At 41.7% G+C, this 22,650-nt stretch overlaps 1 protein-coding gene across 12 annotated transcripts in view; it reads right to left on the bottom strand.

The window, feature by feature from the left end:
- TP63 (tumor protein p63) overlaps positions 1 to 22,650 on the bottom strand; it is a 314,554-nt gene that overhangs the window by 16,922 nt on the left and 274,982 nt on the right. For 4 of the 12 annotated variants that reach the window (XM_075340463.1, XM_075340468.1, XM_075340472.1 and 1 more), the window contains 8 exons: positions 7,331 to 7,517; positions 6,926 to 7,041; positions 6,709 to 6,818; positions 6,430 to 6,566; positions 5,008 to 5,090; positions 3,383 to 3,507; positions 2,871 to 3,044; positions 632 to 703 (listed from right to left, as the gene is read on the bottom strand). In XM_075340463.1, coding sequence (XP_075196578.1) covers positions 632 to 703; positions 2,871 to 3,044; positions 3,383 to 3,507; positions 5,008 to 5,090; positions 6,430 to 6,566; positions 6,709 to 6,818; positions 6,926 to 7,041; positions 7,331 to 7,517 — 1,004 coding nt within the window. The remainder of the gene's footprint in view (positions 1 to 631; positions 704 to 2,870; positions 3,045 to 3,382; positions 3,508 to 5,007; positions 5,091 to 6,429; positions 6,567 to 6,708; positions 6,819 to 6,925; positions 7,042 to 7,330; positions 7,518 to 22,650) is intronic. The other 8 variants (XM_075340465.1, XM_075340473.1, XM_075340469.1 and 5 more) reach the window with 6 other exon arrangements.

The raw sequence follows: 22,650 nt of genomic DNA, 5'->3' as shown, positions 1-22,650 counted from the left end.
GGCCATATATAAATTAGCCTGGAAGTGCATTAGAGACATGTTGATAATGTTCGAATCCTTCGACACCTCCCTGATTTACTTCCAGGCTAATCTGCTAGATTTCTCAGTAATGTTACATCGGATTACTACAGAACAGGTATAATTTTTATTATTGTATTGGAAACTATGCAGTAATGTCCCTAGTATCTGTAAAATCCTCCAGATTACCTTTAATGCATTTATTGGCAATGGGTGTGGTTGAAACTCCCGAATAATGAGATGTGTTCACATTCTTTTTCCATACAGTGTATCTGGTGCCCCTGAAGGTCTATTCCACCCACAAACATTCCTGCTAATATCGAGCTGGCTAATGTTGAAAAGCTTAGATTTCTGGCCTGCGTGAAACTCTAGGCTGTCAATGGTACAATTTGTCTCACATTGAGTGATGAGAAACCCACATAGATAATAATTGTAACAGACAAAACAGTATAAAATATCATATTTTAGAATATAATGGACAAACACATTTTGTCTATGATGAATTGGACACATTTTTCAGATACTTATAGATGTATCTCACACTCAGGTGTCTAAAATATATCCAAGGGGAGCACTTTTTTTTGACAATTTATTAATAATTAAGCAGAATTACCTGAGTGTTCCTTGTACATGAAAAGAAGCTTCCTCTACACCACTTTCATACTTGTGTATATCATTTAGTGATCTGTAACAGTATTTATAAGCCAAAAATCAGCATAAAATGAGAATGCTTTATACCTATTCCATTTTCTGGAATACTCTCTTAGCTTTGCCATACAAATACTGATGCCAAATGCTAACTAAAATACAGTTAGGTCCAGAAATATTTGGACAGTGACACAAGTTTTGTTATTTTAGCTGTTTACAAAAACATGTTCAGAAATACAATTATATATATAATATGGGCTGAAAGTGCACACTCCCAGCTGCAATATGAGAGTTTTCACATCCAAATCGGAGAAAGGGTTCAGGAATCATAGCTCTGTAATGCATAGCCTCCTCTTTTTCAAGGGACCAAAAGTAATTGGACAAGGGACTCTAAGGGCTGCAATTAACTCTGAAGGCGTCTCCCTCGTTAACCTGTAATCAATGAAGTAGTTAAAAGGTCTGGGGTTTATTACAGGTGTGTGGTTTTGCATTTGGAAGCTGTTGCTGTGACCAGACAACATGCGGTCTAAGGAACTCTCAATTGAGGTGAAGCAGAACATCCTGAGGCTGAAAAAAAAGAAAAAATCCATCAGAGAGATAGCAGACATGCTTGGAGTAGCAAAATCAACAGTCGGGCACATTCTGAGAAAAAAGGAATTGACTGGTGAGCTTGGGAACTCAAAAAGGCCTGGGCGTCCACGGATGACAACAGTGGTGGATGATCGCCGCATACTTTCTTTGGTGAAGAAGAACCCGTTCACAACATCAACTGAAGTCCAGAACACTCTCAGTGAAGTAGGTGTATCTGTCTCTAAGTCAACAGTAAAGAGAAGACTCCATGAAAGTAAATACAAAGGGTTCACATCTAGATGCAAACCATTCATCAATTCCAAAAATAGACAGGCCAGAGTTAAATTTGCTGAAAAACACCTCATGAAGCCAGCTCAGTTCTGGAAAAGTATTCTATGGACAGATGACACCAAGATCAACCTGTACCAGAATGATGGGAGGAAAAAAGTTTGGAGAAGAAAGGGAACGGCACATGATCCAAGGCACACCACATCCTCTGTAAAACATGGTGGAGGCAACGTGATGGCATGGGAATGCATGGCTTTCAATGACACTGGGTCACTTGTGTTTATTGATGACATAACAGCAGACAAGAGTAGCCGGATGAATTCTGAAGTGTACCGGGATATACTTTCAGCCCAGATTCAGCCAAATGCCGCAAAGTTGATCGGACGGCGCTTCATAGTACAGATGGACAATGACCCCAAGCATACAGCCAAGGCTACCCAGGAGTTCATGAGTGCAAAAAAGTGGAACATTCTGCAATGGCCAAGTCAATCACCAGATCTTAACCCAATTGAGCATGCATTTCACTTGCTCAAATCCAGACTTAAGACGGAAAGACCCACAAACAAGCAAGACCTGAAGGCTGTGGCTGTAAAGGCCTGGAAAAGCATTAAGAAGGAGGAAACCCAGCGTTTGGTGATGTCCATGGGTTCAGACTTAAGGCAGTGATTGCCTCCAAAGGATTCGCAACAAAATATTGAAAATAAAAATATTTTGTTTGGGTTTGGTTTATTTGTCCAATTACTTTTGACCTCCTAAAATGTGGAGTGTTTGTAAAGAAATGTGTACAATTCCTACAATTTCTATCAGATATTTTTGTTCAAACCTTCAAATTAAACGTTACAATCTGCACTTGAATTCTGTTGTAGAGGTTTCATTTCAAATCCAATGTGGTGGCATGCAGAGCCCAACTCGCGAAAATTGTGTCACTGTCCAAATATTTCTGGACCTAACTGTACATCAGTGTGAAAGTGACTCAACAGTGATTCTACACAACTATAGCAATGTAATGAAACTGGGATGTAACTTCTAATCAATAAACCTGGTGGGAGGCACTTGGTGTTTGCCCCCTTCTCCTTGCCCAATCATGACACTTTTTCCAACATTGACCAACCAGTTTGTAGAGTATTAAACGCCCAGGATATTTTCATTGTGCTCCAGTACATACATCTTACAGTCCTATATAATTTCTACATACACACAATATACATAAACAGTAATATGACAACCTATTCCTACAGCCTATAGGTGACTGCAGACAGAGCCAGAACTTCCATGGATCACCTATATTTGCACATCATGGTGAAGTAAACTCTAACACAGGTTAAAAGATGGTAGTGAAGCTGTACCGTTCATTTAGGTAATTTTCGTCTCTGACATCTTGTTCTACTGGAGAATACTTTAGATTGTGTTCCATGTAGTTGGGGCTGTTCTGCACTCTTTTTTGCCATTGATGTCTGGAGAAGATGTCACTCCTCCCCGTATTTCGGGGGCCAGGCATGTTGCTTTGTAGGCTTCTGTCCCTAAGCAATTTAATGTCATGTATTAAGAGTTTTAAAGCCAAGTTGATGAAATCTAGCGTTATCCTAGGAAGCTTGGATATTTTATTATATGACATGATATTAATAATTATACCCCGAGATGGCCAATCTTCCTACATACTAAACTAAGACAAATGGAAACAATCTGACATCTGCATTTAGGTGTGCACTTCTGGATATAGATAAAGACATACATTACTAAGCAGTGAAGGGGAAAAACACTGCAAAGTAGTGACCTTAAAAGCAATAATAAAACATGCAAAAAATTTGATCATACAAAGCGCACAGATGAGTGAATTGCTTTGTATGAAGATACTTACTGTTTCTGCAGTAAATGCTGCTGCTGCTGTCTATATGTCTCAATGGTGTGTTGTGGAATGTATTGCATAAGCTCCAGAGACTCTTTAATCTTTAATAAAGTCTCGTATATTTCCCGACCTTTTACCTAGAATGAGAAAAGGCAAAATGAAGACTAAATTATCCACTTAAGGCCGCTTTACACGCTACGACATCGCTAAAGCCATGTCGGGCTCACGGAATTTGTGCCGCACATCCGGCCGCGTTAGCAATGTCGTTGCGTGTGACACCTATGAGCGATTTTGAATCGTTGCAAAAACGTTCAAAATCGCTAATCAGTGACATGCCCCCCTATTCTCAATTATCGTTGCTGCTGCATGTACGATGTTGTTCGCCGTTCCTCACGGGAACGGCGAACACCGAACGGCGAACGCTGTTCCTCACAGGAACGAGGAACCTCACCTTACCTGCGGTTGCCGGCAATGAGGAAGGAAGGAGGTGGGTGGGATGTTACGTCCCGCTCATCTCCGCCCCTCCTTTTCTATTGGGTGGCGGTTCAGCGGTGGCTTAGAAAAAAGGTGGTTCGTCGGTCACAGCGACGTCGCAGAGCAGGTATGTGCGTTTGACGCTGCCGTAGCGATAATGTTCGCTACGGCAGCGATCACCACATATTGGCCATACGAGGGGGGCGGGTGCCTCGACATCGCCAGCAAATGCTAGTGATGTTGCAGCATGTAAAGCAGCCTTATTTCCAATGACTTATTCTGCCCTATAGGAGTGGTTGTATCAGAGACTACCCCTTTCAGAATGCAGCGGCTACACATCCCAGTAATCCCAGTACCTGCTGTTTTTGCAGATAAGAAATTGCTTGTTCGTATTTTTTCCCTGCCATGTTTGTTGCAGGAGAAAATTACTACTAACTACATGGCGGCTTTCCATTTTGTCGCAAAAAGGGGGGGTCTAAGCAATGTATTAGTCAAATGAAAAAATAAGAATAATTTGGAAAGGAGAGGTCACAGACGTGCGGGTTCTAGCTAAGCAATGTTCAGGGCGTTCTTGATGTACTGTCGATAAGGAGTTTCAAGCAATTCAGTTAAGGCTACGTCAGCCGAACCCACCGATATCGGCTGGATTAATGTTTATAGGGCCTCCCTATTGTCCACCAACATACCACTTTGCTGGAGAGAAGGATCTGTCATGTCATATATTCAACAGGTGGTCTTTATGCTCGTAGAAAGGTAAGCTACTGCTATAGTCTGGCAGTGTACTTGTGTGCAAGGGGGATTTGGGCAAGATAGTTATCAGCTGGACTATTGGGCCGCCAACCTCTACTGTGTAGGGAGATTTAGTACTGTGTTAATATACACATATAAAACAAAGATTACTTTAACACCTAACTTGACCTTGAACAATAACTTGTGCAATGTAAAGTTATCTTAATTCTCTGAAGTGACAAAAACAACATAGAAAAAGAAGCCATTACCAACACAAGACCAGATTAGCAATGCACTAGCAGGGTGCAGTAGGCCCCCATAAAAGAGGTAACTGAAGTGATATTACTTTCTAACACCAATTACTGTATAAGCACAAATATAAAAAAGACTACAAGTACAAATAATGGTAGACTTATATAAGGTGTGAGACTTACAGGTAGGTATAACACCTCATCATCTGGTAACCGCCGTTTTTTCACAGACGTCATCTGAATACCATGTGTTGTCTGTCGAAAAGCTGTTAAAAAGGCAACAGTAACAAAGATGAACTTTGAAGGCAATTTTTTACAGGTCAAGTTGTGTCTTCTGAATCTCTTGTTAATCAATCATTTTTCAACTGGCTAACACGGTACCAAAACCTTTTTCTTTTAACTTCTGAATCTCCATGACGCTAATTGCCAGACTACTTTATGGATAATTGCAGACTTTCAATGACACAATATTTCATGGTAAAGGGAAAACATGACTACTAGCCCTCTAACAATTGAAACAATAGAAGTTACAAGAGTCCTTGAAAAAGCAGTGAGCCCTGTAGCAATACAACATTATTGCTGCTCCTAACCCAATAGTTAGACAAGTGTCAGATAGCAATTTTACAGTTGTATTTAAGTGTCCTTAAAGGGGTGGTCCACCCATTTTTTTTTTTCCCCCAATGATTTTCACTTACCAATGTATGCATCTTCTCCATTGTCTTCTGTTTCCATTTCTGGCACTGAGCGGCGCTATGCTGCACGCTCAGTGCCGGTCACATGACCCCCTGGAGCTGTGGCCGCCGGCATCCTCTGACGTCCCGGCATTTCCGGGCTCTCAAACAAGACGGGTACGTCAGAGGAGGCTGCACCACTCAGATTGAGTGACAGGGCTGTGGGCGGTGACTACCGCACGTCACAGCTCAGCATCGAGGGGAGGAGCCGGAGGACGTCACTGTGGAGCCGGCGTCCTGCAGTGTGCAGTACAGGGGGGGAGGGTTCTTATTAAGCTGAATCCCCCCCTGCACGTAAGTATGTGATCACACTGTCCACCCGCCCGCTCTGCTGCGATGTCAGGAGAGCGGCCGGTGTCGGGCAGTGTGATCATCTGCTCCTCCCAGCAGCACAGCAGGACGCAGCTCTCTTCGGATGTCTGTGTGATTTCTGTGTGATTTGAAGAGGCAGGGAGGAGGCTTTGTGTGGAGATCTGAGGGGGGTGTGTTAGATAAGCTATAGACACCTCCCTAGAGCCACAAAGAATTCTGGAACTTGTAGGAACTGAGCACAGGAAGTCAGAGGAGAGATTAACCCCATCAGAGCTGGAGCCAGCAATGACCGTGTGCTGTTAGTGCACAATAAAAGCTAATTTTGCTGAAAAAACATAATAGATGTGTTGAGGGGCACATATTAGCAAGATTTATCAGAAAAAAAAAAAATCAGTTTTGGTAACTGGACAACTTCTTTAATATGGCTGCAATACTGAGACCGCGTTAACTAGATCACTATAGAACCTTTGGCAGCCATGTTTGGCTCAGCAGAACCTGAGCACATCTGGATATCGAGGTCATGATATAGATGTCAATATGAGGCCGCAGTGAATGAACTTACATTGTGTCATACCTTCTCCATTTTTAGAACTGTCTGAGACCTGCTGCTTGCGGATGCTGTCCTCATCTGCTTTTCTGTCTCTGCCTGGACAAGCACAAATTCGAGCCTCAAAACACCTGCGTCCAAGTACTTGACCACTGAGGAAAGTCAGAGAAGAATATTAAATCTTTTAACAAAGGCCCTTCATGTGGTGAAGTTATTTGTCATCATGACGTATCTCACAACACGCACGTCATGAAAACTATTGGTGAAGCTGGTGAGAGATGTCCAGATACTTACTCTCTAGTTTCCAGGGTTACAATTATCAAAATTGGCCGACGATTCATTCCTCCGACACAACTGCTGTTGCACATAAAATTATACAATATCGTTGTAAATTCAGTGCCAACCTACAATATATAGTGAAAAGAAGCAAATTATATTTTTCATATGGTCATGATTGCACCTTTAGGACATTAACAATGTAGAAGAAACTTTGCTTAATTTATCTTCTAACCTGTGGAGGCTCATAGGGCACCAGAACGCTTTGTCTTCCAGTTATTGGATCTTCCACATACTGTGCATGGCTGTTTCCCTCCACTCTTATCAGGTGGCTGGCAGGTGCTATTTGACCTGCAAAATAAAAATGCACAAAAGCGTTGTTCTACAACTCTACTGTAAGTCTGATGCCAAATATTACTATGATGGGATTGTCCAGGGTTAGAAAAGCATGGTGGCATTTAAGATGGATTTGTGTCTGGTATTGGATCTCAGCCCAATTGAGTTGAACGATGCTGAGCTTTAAAGTCACACAATTTTAGAAGGTGTAGCACTTTCTTCAAGAAAAGTAGTCATGTGAGTAATCCTGGACAATCCCATAACGTCTATAAGAAATAATATAGCATTTTTTATTTGATCATACCCTCATTGAACTCTCGGCTGAGCTCATGGTTTGGGCAACGTTTTACAACCTCTGTGACATGTTCGGCCTTCTTGTAGACTGGCATTGCCCTTATAACAGCCCCTTGTGGTGGTGGAGTCATCACTTTGATCTGAATTGGACACGTCTTGGCAATTTGGCAGTAGAGCTTCTTAAGATCCGTTGAGTACTAGAAGACAACACAATTAAGTATAACTAAGTTATTCAGAATACATACTAGAGGGTATAAGAAAGTGTGAATTATCTATACCAGTCATTGCTGCGACACTGCCTACTATAGGTGTGGCAGCGCTTAATCCTAAACCTGTCCTGTTCTCATAGATTTATTTTTTGAATTGTTAAGACATTTAACAATAATTCACCATATCCCTGAGATCATAAAATTATCAACAATAAGATTAACACCATTTTCAACTTCATAAGCCTGCAAAACAAACAGATGAGCAATGAGAAATAGTATTGTTATGGAACCAGGTGTTGGTAGGGTGCAGCACTAACAGGATTAAATCTGTGGATTAACAAAAGAATATTTACAATTTCATTTTGATAACTTAGCATAAAAGACTGGTTACCAAAGTACATTTAAACACTTCTCAAAAGAAAAGCTGAAGTTTGCTTTATATGCCGTGCAAAGTATTGTGCTAAACCAGAGAGAAGCCATTAGGGTACAGAAAATGCCTACGGATGACAATCCAGAGGAAATCTAGAGTGACAGATCACACCAAGTCATGCCTCCTAAAAGAATTTCCCGTCACATATGACATCTGCATCAGTCACGTGATGACGTCTTATCGCTGTAGGCCACTGTCTGAGATCTTTCATTTTTTTTGTATTAGTTTGCTATTTTAACATTTTAGGAAAGGCTTTTTTTTCCCTCATCAACCAGCATATTTTTACACAGTATCATGGGTAATATGTAGCAAAATTCAGCACCTTTGGGGTTTGCTGCACAACCTGACTTCTTTAATCTTAACTGGGAAAATCTGCAAACGATCAGTGATGGAAATGGACTTGTTCGAATTCTTAAATCCATAGCTGTAAATTTTAATGTTAAAAATTTCTTCAATGCGTGGGAATTTGAGAATTTTATAGTAGGATAGGAGTTTTTGCTCTTTAGTACTACCATTGTAAAATATAATGCAACTTTCTCGTAGATATTGTGCAATTTTTTCTGTGCCCTCAGGCCGAGGATTAAAACATAATAGCTTCAAGTAGCCTGCGGATATACAGAATGCTGCCAGAGGATAAATAGACTTTTCAATACATGTTGCGCAAGACACTCATTTTACTTCCCTCTTCCAAACTTGAGAAAAGAGCCCACATTAGGCAGCTGGCGCAAAGCAAACAATATATTATTTATATATATATATAAATATATATATATATATTATATTATATTATATATATATATATATATATATATATATATATATATCTTAGCATGACTGTCCAAGTCATCTAAAGGATGCTTTACACGCTGCGACATCACTAACGATATATCATCGGGGGTCACGTCGTTCGTGACGCACATCCGGCGTCGTTAGCGACATCGCAGCGTGTGACACCTAGGAGCGACGATCAACGATCGCAAAAACGTCAAAAATCGTTGATCGTTGACACGTCGCTCCTTTTCATAATATCGCTGGTGGTGCATGCCGCTGGTTGTTCGTCGTTCCTGTGGCATCACACATCGCTATGTGTGACACCGCAGGAACGACGAACATCTCCTTACCTGCGTCCACCGTCAATGAGGAAGGAAGGAGGTGGGCGGGATATTCCGCCCGCTCATCTCCGCCCCTCCGCTTCTATTTGATGGCTGCCGTGTGACGTCGCTGTGACGCCGCACGATCCGCCCCCTTAGAAAGGAGGTGGTTTGCTGGCCACAGCGACGTCGCAGGGAAGGTAAGTCCGTGTAACAGGTGTAAGCAATGTTGTGCGCCACGGGCAGCGATTTGCCTGTGACGCACAACCGACGGGGGCGGGTACGCTCGTTAGCGATCTAACTAGCGAGATCGCAGCGTGTAAAGTGCCCTTAAGCCCAGAATGTTGGGTGATCCAGTTCTTTTAAAAGCTTAGAGACCCTATTTATAAAGGCCCTATTTTGGAGTTAAAGGGAATCTGTCAACAGATTTTTGTTGTGCAAGCTGAAGCTAGCATGCTGCAAGGGTTAACAAAAAATTCAGGGATGCCTCTCTTGACAAGGTCCAATCTGTTTATTAGCGATATTTGTTCAGGACTCATCATTGCTCGAACTATAAAGTCAAGCACAGCAGTCCGGCACGCCTCAGCTGTGATTGACACCTCACTGTCAATGTTCAGCGTCTATAGAAAGCCTGGTGTGGGCGGGGACGGTTCTTCTGCTCTACTACATGACTAAATCTAAAAATTCTAATTGTGTCAGAATGGCTGCACCCAGAAGTCTAAATCACACATGGTTGGATTCAGAATCTTTTTGCCTACATCATGCTGCTCTCAGATGAGGTAGCAGAAACCTGCTGACAGATTCCATTCAAAAGAAACCACGAGCAGCATACATCAGAGGCAGGCTCCAGCCTTACAAAGATCCATGTTTCTCTCTAAAAAGCTGGATCATTTTAGAGGAAACTTTGAATGAATTGACAGATGACTACTCACAGGAAGAGAAGGGTTCCCATTTATATGCCTTTTTATATACCTGACTGAAAGGTCTCTCCATAAGGGATTATACGGAAAGAACTGTCAGTCAGAGTTGGCAAAGAGTAGCCAGCTGGTCCCAACCCTGTGACTCCTCACATAAGGGTGCGTGCCCACCATCAGTGTTTGCAGCGTTTTGGATGTAGCGTGTTTTCGTTGCGTCCAAAATGCTGCGTTGTACAGTACAAGCACAGTGGATTGGATTTCTAGAAACCCCCTGCCCACTGTGCTTGTTTTTACAGCAGCAAACACTGACCTGCGGTGCGGCTTTCCAAACCACAGCATGTCAATTGTTTGCTGCGGAGAGACCGCAGCGCACTGAACCCTGATCAGGTATGAACAGCTGCGGTCTCCTGAGTTCTCCTGTGGAGAAGACTCGTGGCCCCGTAGGTCAGGACCCGCTGCGTCCAGGACGCAGAGAGTCCGGATCGTGGGCACTTACCATAAAGTTTTTAATGACAAAACCTACCTTTAATTCGGACTGTTGTTCAGGAAGCATGAATCACTTGACAGGTCCCAATTAATCCGGTTTTTGCTCTGCGGCACAATACGGCGCTCTGCAGAAAAACCGCAACCGTTTTTTTTGCCGCCGGTTGCGGGTTTTTTTGCATAGACTTACATTAGTGCCGTATTGTGCCGCATGGGCTTGCGTTCGGTCCGGTTTTTGCCGCATGCGGCAGATTTAGCTGATGCCGCGGCCGGATGGAACGTTGCCTGCAACGTTTTTTGCTCCGGCAAAAAAACCGCATTGCGCCGCATCCGGCCGCTGCGGCACATTTTTCAATGCATGCCTATGGACACCGCATGCGACGCGATGCGGAAAAAAACGCATCCGGCCGCCGCATGCGGTGTCTTCCACTGCGCATGCTCAGTAGCGTGCCGCAAGCGGAAAAAAACGGACCGACCGCATGTAAAAACTTATGCAAAGGATGCGGTGTTTTCGCCGCATCCGTTGCATAGGTTTCACAGCCGGATTGAGCCGCACGGCTCACACCGGATGTGTGAAAGTAGCCAAATAGCCGGGAATCCTTTGTTCAGGATTCTCACCTCTTTACCATAGTGAAGAAAAGTTATAAAATGTGTTTCCCGCTCTCGATCACTACTCTTGTTCTGCATTACACAAACAACCATTTCATATACATGGGCAATGTCTTTTCACGCTTAAAGAGGATATCTAGGACTTTTTTTTAATTCTCCCTATGGGGCTAAGCACTTATTGGTAAGTAGTTGCCAAGTACCTGCCTGTGTTGCCCTGCGATAATCTCTCCGGCTCCCAAACTGCTCCTGCCAGCAATTATCCAGCTTCCTGTGATGTCACATCAACAGAGCAGTTCCTTTGCTTCTGCTCGGCTCTGTCAACAGGTATTTAACAACTACGGTACCTATCTATAAGTACTTAGGGAAAATAAAAAAAAAGTCCTGGATAACCCCTTTAATTTTCATTATTGTAGTGTTGCTGGGATATTAGAGAAATGAGAGCCCCAGCAAGGGAACAATTTTGTGGTCAGCCTACTGTATATAAACCCCTTAAAGTAATATGGATTGTCAAAATAGTACAATTTATTTTAAGGCAGCATGCATTAACAGGCAATATTGACAAACACAGTCAATCATGAACTCAAGATCTGCTAAGATACTAAACAGCAAAAGGTCAGACTTAATGAAAAAGGTCAAAGTAAATCAAGGACATGGCAGACCTACCAACACCAGCTTATTTTTTTAAAAATACAAAGACACAAAATTAAATTTTTAATTATTAAAAAATAGCTATTATTTTACTACAGCATTGTGAACTCTAAAAACAGATCTGCCATTATATCTCACAATACAAACAGTATACTGTAAATTACTAAATAGACCTAATAAGGATGATGCATTTGCTTAGGAATCCATGTTAGAATGGCTGTATTAAGTCTTCATGAAAGTTTCACTCAATCCTTGCCCACCTAGGCCAGTTGACAGTTCCTCAGTGTCTCATTTCTGCTGCTGAGATCTCACACTGCTCAGTACAAGCTGCAGCTGTCAGCAAGGCCGAGTGGACGAAGATGGACTACACTTAAGGGTGCTTTACCCGCTGCGTCATTGCTAGCAATGTCGTGCGCGATAGCACCCGCCCCCGTCGTTCGGACGACATTTGGTAATCGCTGCCGTAGCGAACATTGCTACGGCAGCTATTGCTACAGCAGCGTCACATGCACATTCCTTTTCAGCGACGTCGCCGTGACCTCCGAACAATCCCTCCTTTAAGGGGGAGGTGCGTTTGGCGTCATAAAACGTCACTGCGGCATCACTAAGCAGCCGCCCAATAGCAGAGGAGGGGCGGAGATGAGCGGCCGGAACATGCCGCCCACCTCCTTCCTTCCTCATTGCCGGTGGACGCAGGTAAGGAGATGTTTGTCGTTCCTGCGGCGTCACACATAGCAATGTGTGACGCCGCAGGAACGATGAACAACCAGCACCACCAACGATATTATGAAAAGGAGCAACGCGTCAACGATTTTTGACGCTTTTGCGATCGTTGATCGTCGCTCCTTGGTGTCACACGCTGCGATGTCGCTAATGGCGCCGGATGTGCGTCACCAACGACGTGACCCCGACGATATATCGTTACCGATGTTGCAGCGTGTAAAGCACCCTTTAGACTCTTTAGTCATTTCATTCTGAAATGTTCATCCTGCTATCTTAATTTTGACTTGGATCTCAATAGTAAGTACAACAGCCTCATTACTGTAGATCTATTTAATAATGTATGCAATTTGTATTGTGACAGATTTCCTATAAGGTTTATAGGCAAATGCAGTGCACATGTCAAACTCATTCCTGCCTCTTACGCCACTGTAGAAATGTTGGAGAAGCAAACTCTTCTGTTAAGTACCTGTCCATGACAAGCACTTCTCTCATTCAGCTCCTTGAGATTACAGTTTTATCTTTATAGCTATATGCTGACCACATGGTTAACAAGAAGTTCGGATATCAGAAAAGAGTAACATCATATGGGCTGTGTATTATATATTACAAATTGAAGGATGAAGGCTTCCATAACACAAGAAACAATACTTATAGGGTACACAACACTGAACAGGCTGATCAAGCACTGCTAATGGGCTACTACATGCAGAGCAATAGATTGATTTTCTCTGCTCATATATACGACTAGTATATATGTGTACTTATATCTAAATAGCAGGTATAGAGAATTCATGTTTACCTGACTTTCCATACAGTTGCAGTATCTTAATCGCCGTGAAAATGTATTTGTATCTCAAATATACCTGCTGACCTAAACTAATCCAGTTTAAAAGCCTCTAAATACCCATCCTAGGGCCCATCCAATTATTCTGTATGCACTGGTAAATAAGAACAAACAGTAAAAAATCTAGCCTGAGGAAATATGTCTTGCAAGTGATATCCAGTATTCGTATTGCTGCAATCTTGGATCAAATTACCTGGCATGCCATTTCTATTCAGCTCCTTGTTTTCAGGTTCACCTGCAATGTCATGTTTAAATAAGCAGGCTTCTGGTACGCAAACCAGGAGAACAACGGCAGATTCGGGGACATTGATAATAACACGTTGGAAAAGAACATTCCAATGAATATGACCCTACTAGCACCACCTGCCTCCCTACTGAGTTATAGTCATGGCATCTTAGCTGGATTCTTTAAACACAATGACCATGCATGCCGGTTACTGACACTAGACACCTGTCTACTTTCTAAAAAAAAAAAAACAAAAACAAAAAAAAAAAAGTTTGGAATCTTTTTAGCGCATTATACCTGCAATACATAAATTAACCCTTTTTTAGAGAAGATATATTTTTAAAATGAATCTGGGCACTGGATTCATGCTGCAGTTGTAGCCAGATATGTCTTCCAGAGAAGCCCATCTGAAAAGCTGGCCCAGGACCATAGAGAGATCTGACCTGTTTGGGCCACCCATGGACTGGCTTCTCTCTGCCCTTTTCCAGATGATTGACATGTCTCTCCCTATGTGCACACACAGAGGCTCTGATACATACGGACTGGTTCAGGCAACATGAATCTAGGGTCACATTCTTCAAGTGTACCATATAGATATCGCTTTTATGGATGTCTGTAGCAGCACACTACAGAGTGCATAGGTATAGGTAACATTTTGAACTGCATTATTTCTATATAGACTGTAACTTAGATGTGAAGTGCACAGGTTCGCCAATTTGTGTGTACCCGTTTGTTGTAGATGGAAATCTATACTATTCAATTTACCTCTACAATTTTTAGGATGGTTATGGTTTTCAAATACCAGGCTTCACAAAACTCTTCAACTAATCAGATCATGTGTTTCAGATAGTAGCGAGATTTTGGAAAAAGAGTGCTGCATCCTGATTGGTTGCTAATGCTATTGGCAACATCTTTAATATGAATAATTAATATGAAAGTATATTATATTATTATATTTATTTATTTATTTATATATATATATATATATATATATATATATATATATATATATATATATATATATATATATATATATATATATATATATATATATTTGTATTATGGCTCAGGACAAAGTATATGGCTTATCCAAATTTATCTGTCTAGCAATAATGATTTCTTCATTAATTATTAAACACCAAATTAACAGGGGGTGTCTGGTTTGGAAAACCACATTTTCATATGTACCCTATTTGAGAATTCTGCCTTAAAGGGAGACTGTAAGCATTATCTCAAACCCCAAATTATTTCTATGTATATGTAGCTCTTGCAAAGGCAAATCCAGCAATACCTTTACCTAGCCAGTCCGTTCCTCCGTTACGGAGAAATCAGTGCTTGAATGGATATGCAAATGAGGCTGAAGTGTTTTTGGTGTGCGAAAGCTCTTCTCATGCCTCTGTCACTCCAGCTCTATTCCCTGCTCAGTTCAGCCTCCACCTACATGACAGTACCCTTGCTTGAAGTCACACAACAAAGGAGTTCAGTCAAGCAGGAGAAAGCAGCACTGAGCAGGCAATAGAGCTGTAGATATCTCAGGCTTGGGAAGAGCTTCCATGCGTGGAAAGCATTTCAGACTAATTTGCATATCAATTCAAAGGATGATTTCTCGGTAATGGAGGAACAAACTGGCCAGGTAAAGGGATTGTTGGACTAGTCTTTGAAAGATACATGCATATATAAATAATCCTCTTCACAGATTCCCTTTATTGGAGGGAGGGTCCCTGCATAAAATCCACATCTCTTGGCCAAACTATAAAAAACATTTTCTACTCAGAATCCCTTTAAGACAACATAAATACAGTCTTAGAAAATACTAGTTGGAAAATGTGACAAAAGACAATACTAATGAAACGTTTAGCTACAATATAAAAGGTATTCCATCCAAGTGACAACAGAGGTCAGTCACAACTGGCTCAATCATAATTATTGGATATGATTGATATATTCTGAAACTATTACCAAAATACTAAACCAAAAATCATAATCTAGGAATCCCATTTTAGAAAATATATACCTGAAAGAGAAAGGAAAGGGTCTAAATCTTTCAGAGAATACTTTCTGCTATAGCACTGAATGCAGAAAATACCTGTTTAAATAGCTACTTCAGCATGGGGCTGAAATGGTCAATAGAGTGATGAATAGATCTATAATGTGGATGAAGAGGTGTTTATTCAGTCTACATAGTATTCTTTAGTGTAGCCCTTTAGCTCCGATGCTGCCTCCTGCCACCTGTCAGTCAAAGCAGATTAATTACCTGGGCGGCCAGTGCTGGGAGCGGCACATTCCAACCTGGCCGCACCCAGAGGTGTTGACATCAGACAGGTGAGGTCCCCTTCCTAAACGGCTTGGAAGGTTGCAGACTAACCCCACCCTGCAATGTCCCACTCACTATACGGCCCCTCCAGGCAGAATATGAGCGCGGTACATCTCTATGCTCTATGTGGTAAACACTCCCTTAATTTAGCCATGATTAGACTAAGGTGAAGAGCTATATCCTCAGGCACAGTTTGAGCAAATCAGTACATTGTTGTCTACTCTGCACATATTTAATCTTAGGGGATTCCAATGAATGCATGGTGCCGAGAGCAAGGCATACTTTTACATAATTGCTGCATCATAGTACTAAGAGTAATATCCCCATCTCTACTCAGACATGTAGTGCTTGTAAGCAAAAATCTAGAATACACTTTTTATACTATAGGTCACCATATTCTATATTATTATCTTGTCCTCACTAAGTATAGGTTAGTTTGTGGCTGACATCCAGGGTTCCACAGAGCTTTGGAGTAGTGAGACCAGAAGAAGGTGGTCCAGGAGACCTGAGATGTCCATCTTAAAAGCTTATGTCAATCCATCATTTCATTATTGTCTGGAGCACACTAGACATTTTAGATTGCATCGGAATCGTGTTCATTGCCTTCGGTTTCTTTCAGAAGTTAGTACTCTATGAACACAGGTTCCTAAGGAAAGGAGTATCACTTGTGGGTTGCACAATATCAGCTCAGATAAAACGTTAAAGCTTCCAAGTTTCCAAGTGTAAGTTGGAGGGAGGGATGGGGCTGTCGTGTGCCTGTAATTGCAGCACCTCCTGCCTGGCTGACTGCCCCGGGGGCTATGCCTCGCCCTGAGGTTTTGGGCCACGTTCCAGCCACGCTGCCCCAGTAGAAATGAAAAGAAAGAATAATAGGAAAAACCCGATAACTACCTCTAGTCAAACATAGTTCAGTTTACATAGAAATTAAAAAGAAAAAGGTTGGAGGGAGGGAACTGCATACTTCAGTTTCTTTGGCATGTATGCCTTCAGGCTATATATATGGACAGAACGGAGGAAGAAAAGAAGTGTTTGAAAAGGTAAACCATTCAGTCCATTAAGCAAGAGGAATGCATAATACAGTCGGCTATGCTTGTTACATCACTGCCAACCAACTAAATAAACAGAGGAAGGGTACAAATGAAAAGGAATAAGCTCTTTGGAGACACTTGGATATCACATAAAAGTACAAAGCTAATTCTGTGCGGTACTGCATGCTGTCTATGGACTGCTCTCCTGACAGAAGTAATGGTATGAGTGCAGTACGGTAGACTGTACACTACCGGCATGAACCATGACAGGATCAGCAGTTTACATAGAAAACAAAATAATAGTGTCAAGACAAGTGTATTTTACACATAAAATTAAATGATTTCTACAGACCTAGGGTTGTGTTCACTTGAGCTTGCCGGTTTTATCAGAAGCCACAACTCTCTGTGGACTCCATCATAGAACTGATACCACTGGTACCTGATGGATCCTACTGACCAGGATTACACTTGGCTAGATTCACGTCTGTCTGTCACAGTTCGAGCATTGACCATGATGGACAGAGCGGCTTCAGTCTCTCGACCTGCACACGGCAGCCACATGGGCGCATGCCAAGGTCAGGTCAGGAGCCTCACGGCCGCTGCATGCATCATGGCCCCTGCCAACAGTGTGAAAAAGTAAAAATGGTGCATTTGAGCCTATATGTAGCCAAGAAGCCTGCAAGGTTGCAATACACAATAGACAGAAGTAGGCTGATGCTGAATAATCATTGCAGGAATATTCATCCTAGATATGATTGTCAGCACAGTTATAAACATTTCAGTTTATTCTAGCCATTACACATTCAATGAAAAAGATGAACATTCTTAAAGGGAATGTTCTTTTTTTTACTGATAGATCTTTTATGAACTACTAAGTATAGGACAAAGATATTCAACAGGACCAACATAACTGCTTACACTGAAAGCATGTCATTGACTGGTTAAAACAATCATTTGTTTGTCAAACTTCAACTGGTGAACAATCATTTTGATTTTTTTTATTGTACCGATTTTTCATTGTATCAATTAGATAGCAGTAATGTTTGTACAGTGCAATCATTAAACTTGTTATTTGCCACTCTTTCCCTCCTGCATCACATGACCACTGCTCTTTCTTGCTGGCTCATACAGTGGACCATTGGAATAAGGCTATCATAGACACATTAATAGAGGAGCAGCATCTCATAGTCTTACATTAATAGAGAAGCTGATTTTCATAGATTTACATTAATATAGGAGCTGAGTCTCAGACTTACAGTAATAGAGGAGCTGAGTCTCATAGACTTAAATTAATACAGCCGCTGAGTTTCATAGATTTACAGTAATAGAGGAGCGGAGTCTCATAGATTTGCATTAATAGAGGAGTGGATTCTCAGACTAAAGGCGGCGTCACACGCGCCGATATATCGTGTGATCGCAAGAGCGATCGCACCCGCCCCCGTCGTTTGTGCGTCACGGGCAATTAGTTGCCCGTGGCGCACAAAGTCGTTAACCCCCTGTCACACGTACTTATCTCCCTAACGACGTCGCTGTGGGCGGTGAACATCCTCTTCCTGAAGGGAGAGGGACATTCGGCGTCACAGCAACGTCACACAGAGGCCGGCCAATAGAAGCGAAGGGGCGGAGATGAGTGGGACGTAACATCCCGCCCACCTCCTTCCTTCCGCATTGCCGGCGAGACGCAGGTAAGCTGTGTTCGTAGTTCCCGGGGTGTCACACGGAGCGATGTGTGTTGTCTCAGGAACGATGAACAACCGGCGCACAGAAGGAGAAACGACATTATGAAAATGAACGACGTGTAAACGAGCAACGATAAGGTGAGTATTTTTGCTCGTTAACAGTCATTCGGAGCTGTCACACGCTACGACATCTCTAACGATGCCGGATATGCGTCACGAATTCCGTGACCCCGACGACATATTGTTAGATATATTGTAGCGTGTGACAGGGCCTTTACAGTAATAGAGGAATTGAGTCTCAAACTTCTATTAATACAGGCACAGAGTTTCATAGACTTACAGTAATAGAGAAGCGGAGTCTCATAGATTTACAGTACAGACCAAAAGTTTGGACACACCTCATTCAAAGAGTTTTCTTTATTTTCATGACTCTGATGTAGATTCACATTGAAGGCATCAAAACTATGAATAAATACATGTGGAATGAAATACTTAAAAAAGTGTGAAACAACTGAAAATATGTCTTATATTCTAGGTTCTTCAAAGTAGACACCTTTTCCTTTGATTATTGCTTTGCACTCTCTTGGCATTCTCTTGATGAGCTTCAAGAGGTAATCACCGGAAATGGTTTTCACTTCACAGGTGTGCCCTGTCAGGTTTAATAAGTGGGATTTCTTGCCTTATAAATGGGGTTTGGACCATCAGTTGTGTTGTGCAGAAGTCTGGTGGATACACAGCTGATAGTCCTACTGAATAGACTGTTAGAGTTTGTATTATGGCAAGAAAAAAGCAGCTAAGTAAAGAAAAACGAGTGACCATCATTACTTTAAGAAAGGAAGGTCAGTCAGTACGAAAAATTGGGCAACCTTTGAAAGTATCCCCAAGTGCAGTGGCAAAAACTATCAAACGCTACAAAGAAACTGCCTCACATGAGGACCGCCCCAGGAAAGGAAGACCAAGAGTCACCTCTGCTGCGGAGGATAAGTTTATCCGAGTCACCAGCCTCTGAAATCGCAAGTTAACAGCAGCTCTGATTAGAGACCAGGTCAATGCCACACAGAGTTCTAGCAGCAGACACATCTCTAGAACAACTGTTAAGAAGAGACTTTGTGCAGCAGGCCTTCATGGTAAAATAGCTGCTAGGAAACCACTGCTAAGAACAGGCAACAAGCATAAGAGACTTATTTGGGCTAAAGAACACAAGGCATGTCATTAGACCAGTGGAAATCTGTGCTTTGGTCTGATGAGTCCAAATTTAAGATCTTTGGATCCAACCACCGTGTCTTTGTGCGACGCAGAAAAGCAGAAAAGGTGAACGGATGGATCTACATGCCTGGTTCCCACCGTGAAGCATGGAGGAGCAGGAGGTGTGACGGTGTGGGGGTGCTTTGCTGGTGACACTGTTGGGGATTTATTCAAAATTGAAGGCATACTGAACCAGCATGGCTACCACAGCATCTTGCAGCGGCATGCTATTCAAACCGGTTTGCGTTTAGTTGGACCATAATTTATATTTCAACAGGACAATGACCCCAAACACACCTCCAGGCTTTGTAAGGGCTATTTGACTAAGAAGGAGAGTGATGGGGTGCTACACCAGATGACCTGGTCTCCACAGGTCACTAGACCTGAACCCAATCGAGATGGTTTGTCTCAGTGTCTGAGACTTACAGTAATAGAGGGGCAGAGTGTCAGACTTACAGTAATAGAGGGGCAGAGTCTCAGACTTACAGTAATAGAGAAGCGGAGTCTCAGACTTACAGTAATAGAGAAGCGGAGTCTCATAGACTTAAATTGAGGAAGTGATTTCTGGTCCACACAGAGTGTGAGCCGGCTAGTCACAAATGTGATCACATGATGCAGGACTGGACTAGAACAGTGTTAGAAATGGCAGAAGGCAACAACCGGTAAGTACATACATTACTGCTATCTAACGAATTGGGAAATAGAAAAAAAAAAAAATGCTTCAAGAGTATGAAAGTGAACACCACAATCTTGCATTGTATAAAAAGTTGAAGTTCCAAAGCATGGCATGCATTTGTTTATAAACCAACATTATTAAAAATGCAAACAGGATTCAGAAAGATATTAAGGTAATGCTTCATGCATAAATTTATAATAATCAGTAATGCTTCAGGCAACAACATGGCTGCCGATCACTCAATATTAACCGGCACGCCTAAGAAAGTTGAGTAATGTACAAAATCACCAAGGATAACATAATTATATCAACAGTAACGCTTAACCCGAAAATGATGGAGGCTGAAGGTAAATAATATAGATATACATACAATTAGACGGCATAGAGTTCAACCATAGTGCAGTACAGCTGCTATGTATTCTTTATTACCACCCTATAAACAATTGATCAAAAACGCTTATGCGTAAGGCTAATGCCTTTTGATTTTCAAGCACGGTTATTAAAACTCATTGCTTTTTTACATTTTGTGGGGTGGACCTTGTTATTTCTAATAGCTATAGTATAATACCGTCAATAATGATGTGCATTTAAAGTTATTACTTTATCGATGGTTTACATAGATGCTATACATTTCTCTTGATAACTTCCAGCTTCAATTAAAGGGGCAGCTAAAAGCTTGTAGTCCGGCACTTGTTAGCGTTTTTAAGGCTCAAAAAGGCGCAGAGTATAATTTTCTAAGATCAAACACTTGTGCATCCACATCATAGGCTGGGAACCCAAGACCAAGGCTGATGCCACAATTACGACACTTGCTTCTCCTCAAGGTGTATTGTAAGAAGAAAGTCCTCATAAACCTTTCCCTCTTATTAAAAGACAAATGTAGTAATCATAGATAAATGTAGTGGATCCATTTAGAATGGATTGCTCAGGGGAAGAGTTGTCAGTCTGGAGTCTGAGCTGTACAATGAGTCAGCAGTGTCTGGATTACATCTATCCCACTACCATGGAAAATCATGTGAAGTTCACAGGGAAAACTGGAAAGAATAGGTCAGGGTGGTGGATTTCGTAAATCGAGAGTTGAAAGTGTAAATGCATAAGAAAATGGTAGTCTAAAAACATTTCCATTTATAAAACATAGTTTAACATTTTACAGGAGTTATTTCTTTTATGAAAAGTAATAAAAACAGCAGCAAATGCCATAAAAAATTCATCTATTCAGTTTTCCACCACTCTAGCTCAGTTCTCCCAACTTGTGACTGTTCCACCACCCCAGTGGACTGAGTGATTATGTGCCATACCACTGGCATCATTCCTCCCGTCATTGAGTGGAGATGTTAGAAATACAGCACCTGAGTGGGGAGGCCACCGATGTGCTGGAACAGCGTCAGGACAGGTCTCATGAGAACGGGAGGACCTTCGGAGGTTCCTGGTTGGATCAGCAGGAGATTGTATCCTTTCAACAAGAATCAAACAGAATCAGTCAGCTCACCCATCTATGGAATCGTGCAGCGGATTCCGCAAATGTACACCGAGAAACTAATCCACGAAGAGAGTAATTTGGAATCTGAGATCCATAAAAGTAGAAATGTTATTGTAGAATCATTAAAAAAAAATTCAATCCAAATGAAAAAGGAAAAAGTACAATGGGCAAAAATATCCAAGTTCACACTAACGCGTTTTGGACTGTCCTTACTCATTGTCCGAAATGCGTTTGTGTGAACTTGGATATTTTTGGCCATTGTACGTTTACCTTTTTTCTTATGGAGTTAAAGTTTTTAATTTGTCTACAATAATATTTCTACTTTTATGGCTCTTGGATGCCGGATTACTCTCTTCATTGATTGCGTTTTGTTGTTAGCTTATATCAATTACTGATTTTTTATTTTCCCAAGACGGGATAACCCCTTTATAGTTCTATTGCTCAAATAAATTTGCACTTAAATTACAGTATGGTACTTTGTGAACACTAAAATTCCTCTTGATAAGGTAGTGTATCCTCCTGATAATATAGTGTATTAAGTGCTAAAAAGCTACAGAAGACCTGATGAAGAGAAACCAAGGGAAAAAATGTGAAAACATACCCTGCTGTAACTAAATAAAAGCATAAGACCTGATGAAGACCTGGTTGGGGCCGCCTTCACAGAAGTGATTATTACAGTCTTTTCTTTGCTGACTAGACAAAGTTGGTAGCAAACAGTGACTGGGCCG

The sequence above is a fragment of the Anomaloglossus baeobatrachus genome, chromosome 3, assembly GCF_048569485.1.
Source record: "Anomaloglossus baeobatrachus isolate aAnoBae1 chromosome 3, aAnoBae1.hap1, whole genome shotgun sequence".
Lineage (NCBI taxonomy): Eukaryota > Metazoa > Chordata > Amphibia > Anura > Aromobatidae > Anomaloglossus > Anomaloglossus baeobatrachus.
Note: the sequence above shows the minus strand (reverse complement) of the source record. Positions and strands in the feature narration are given on the sequence as shown.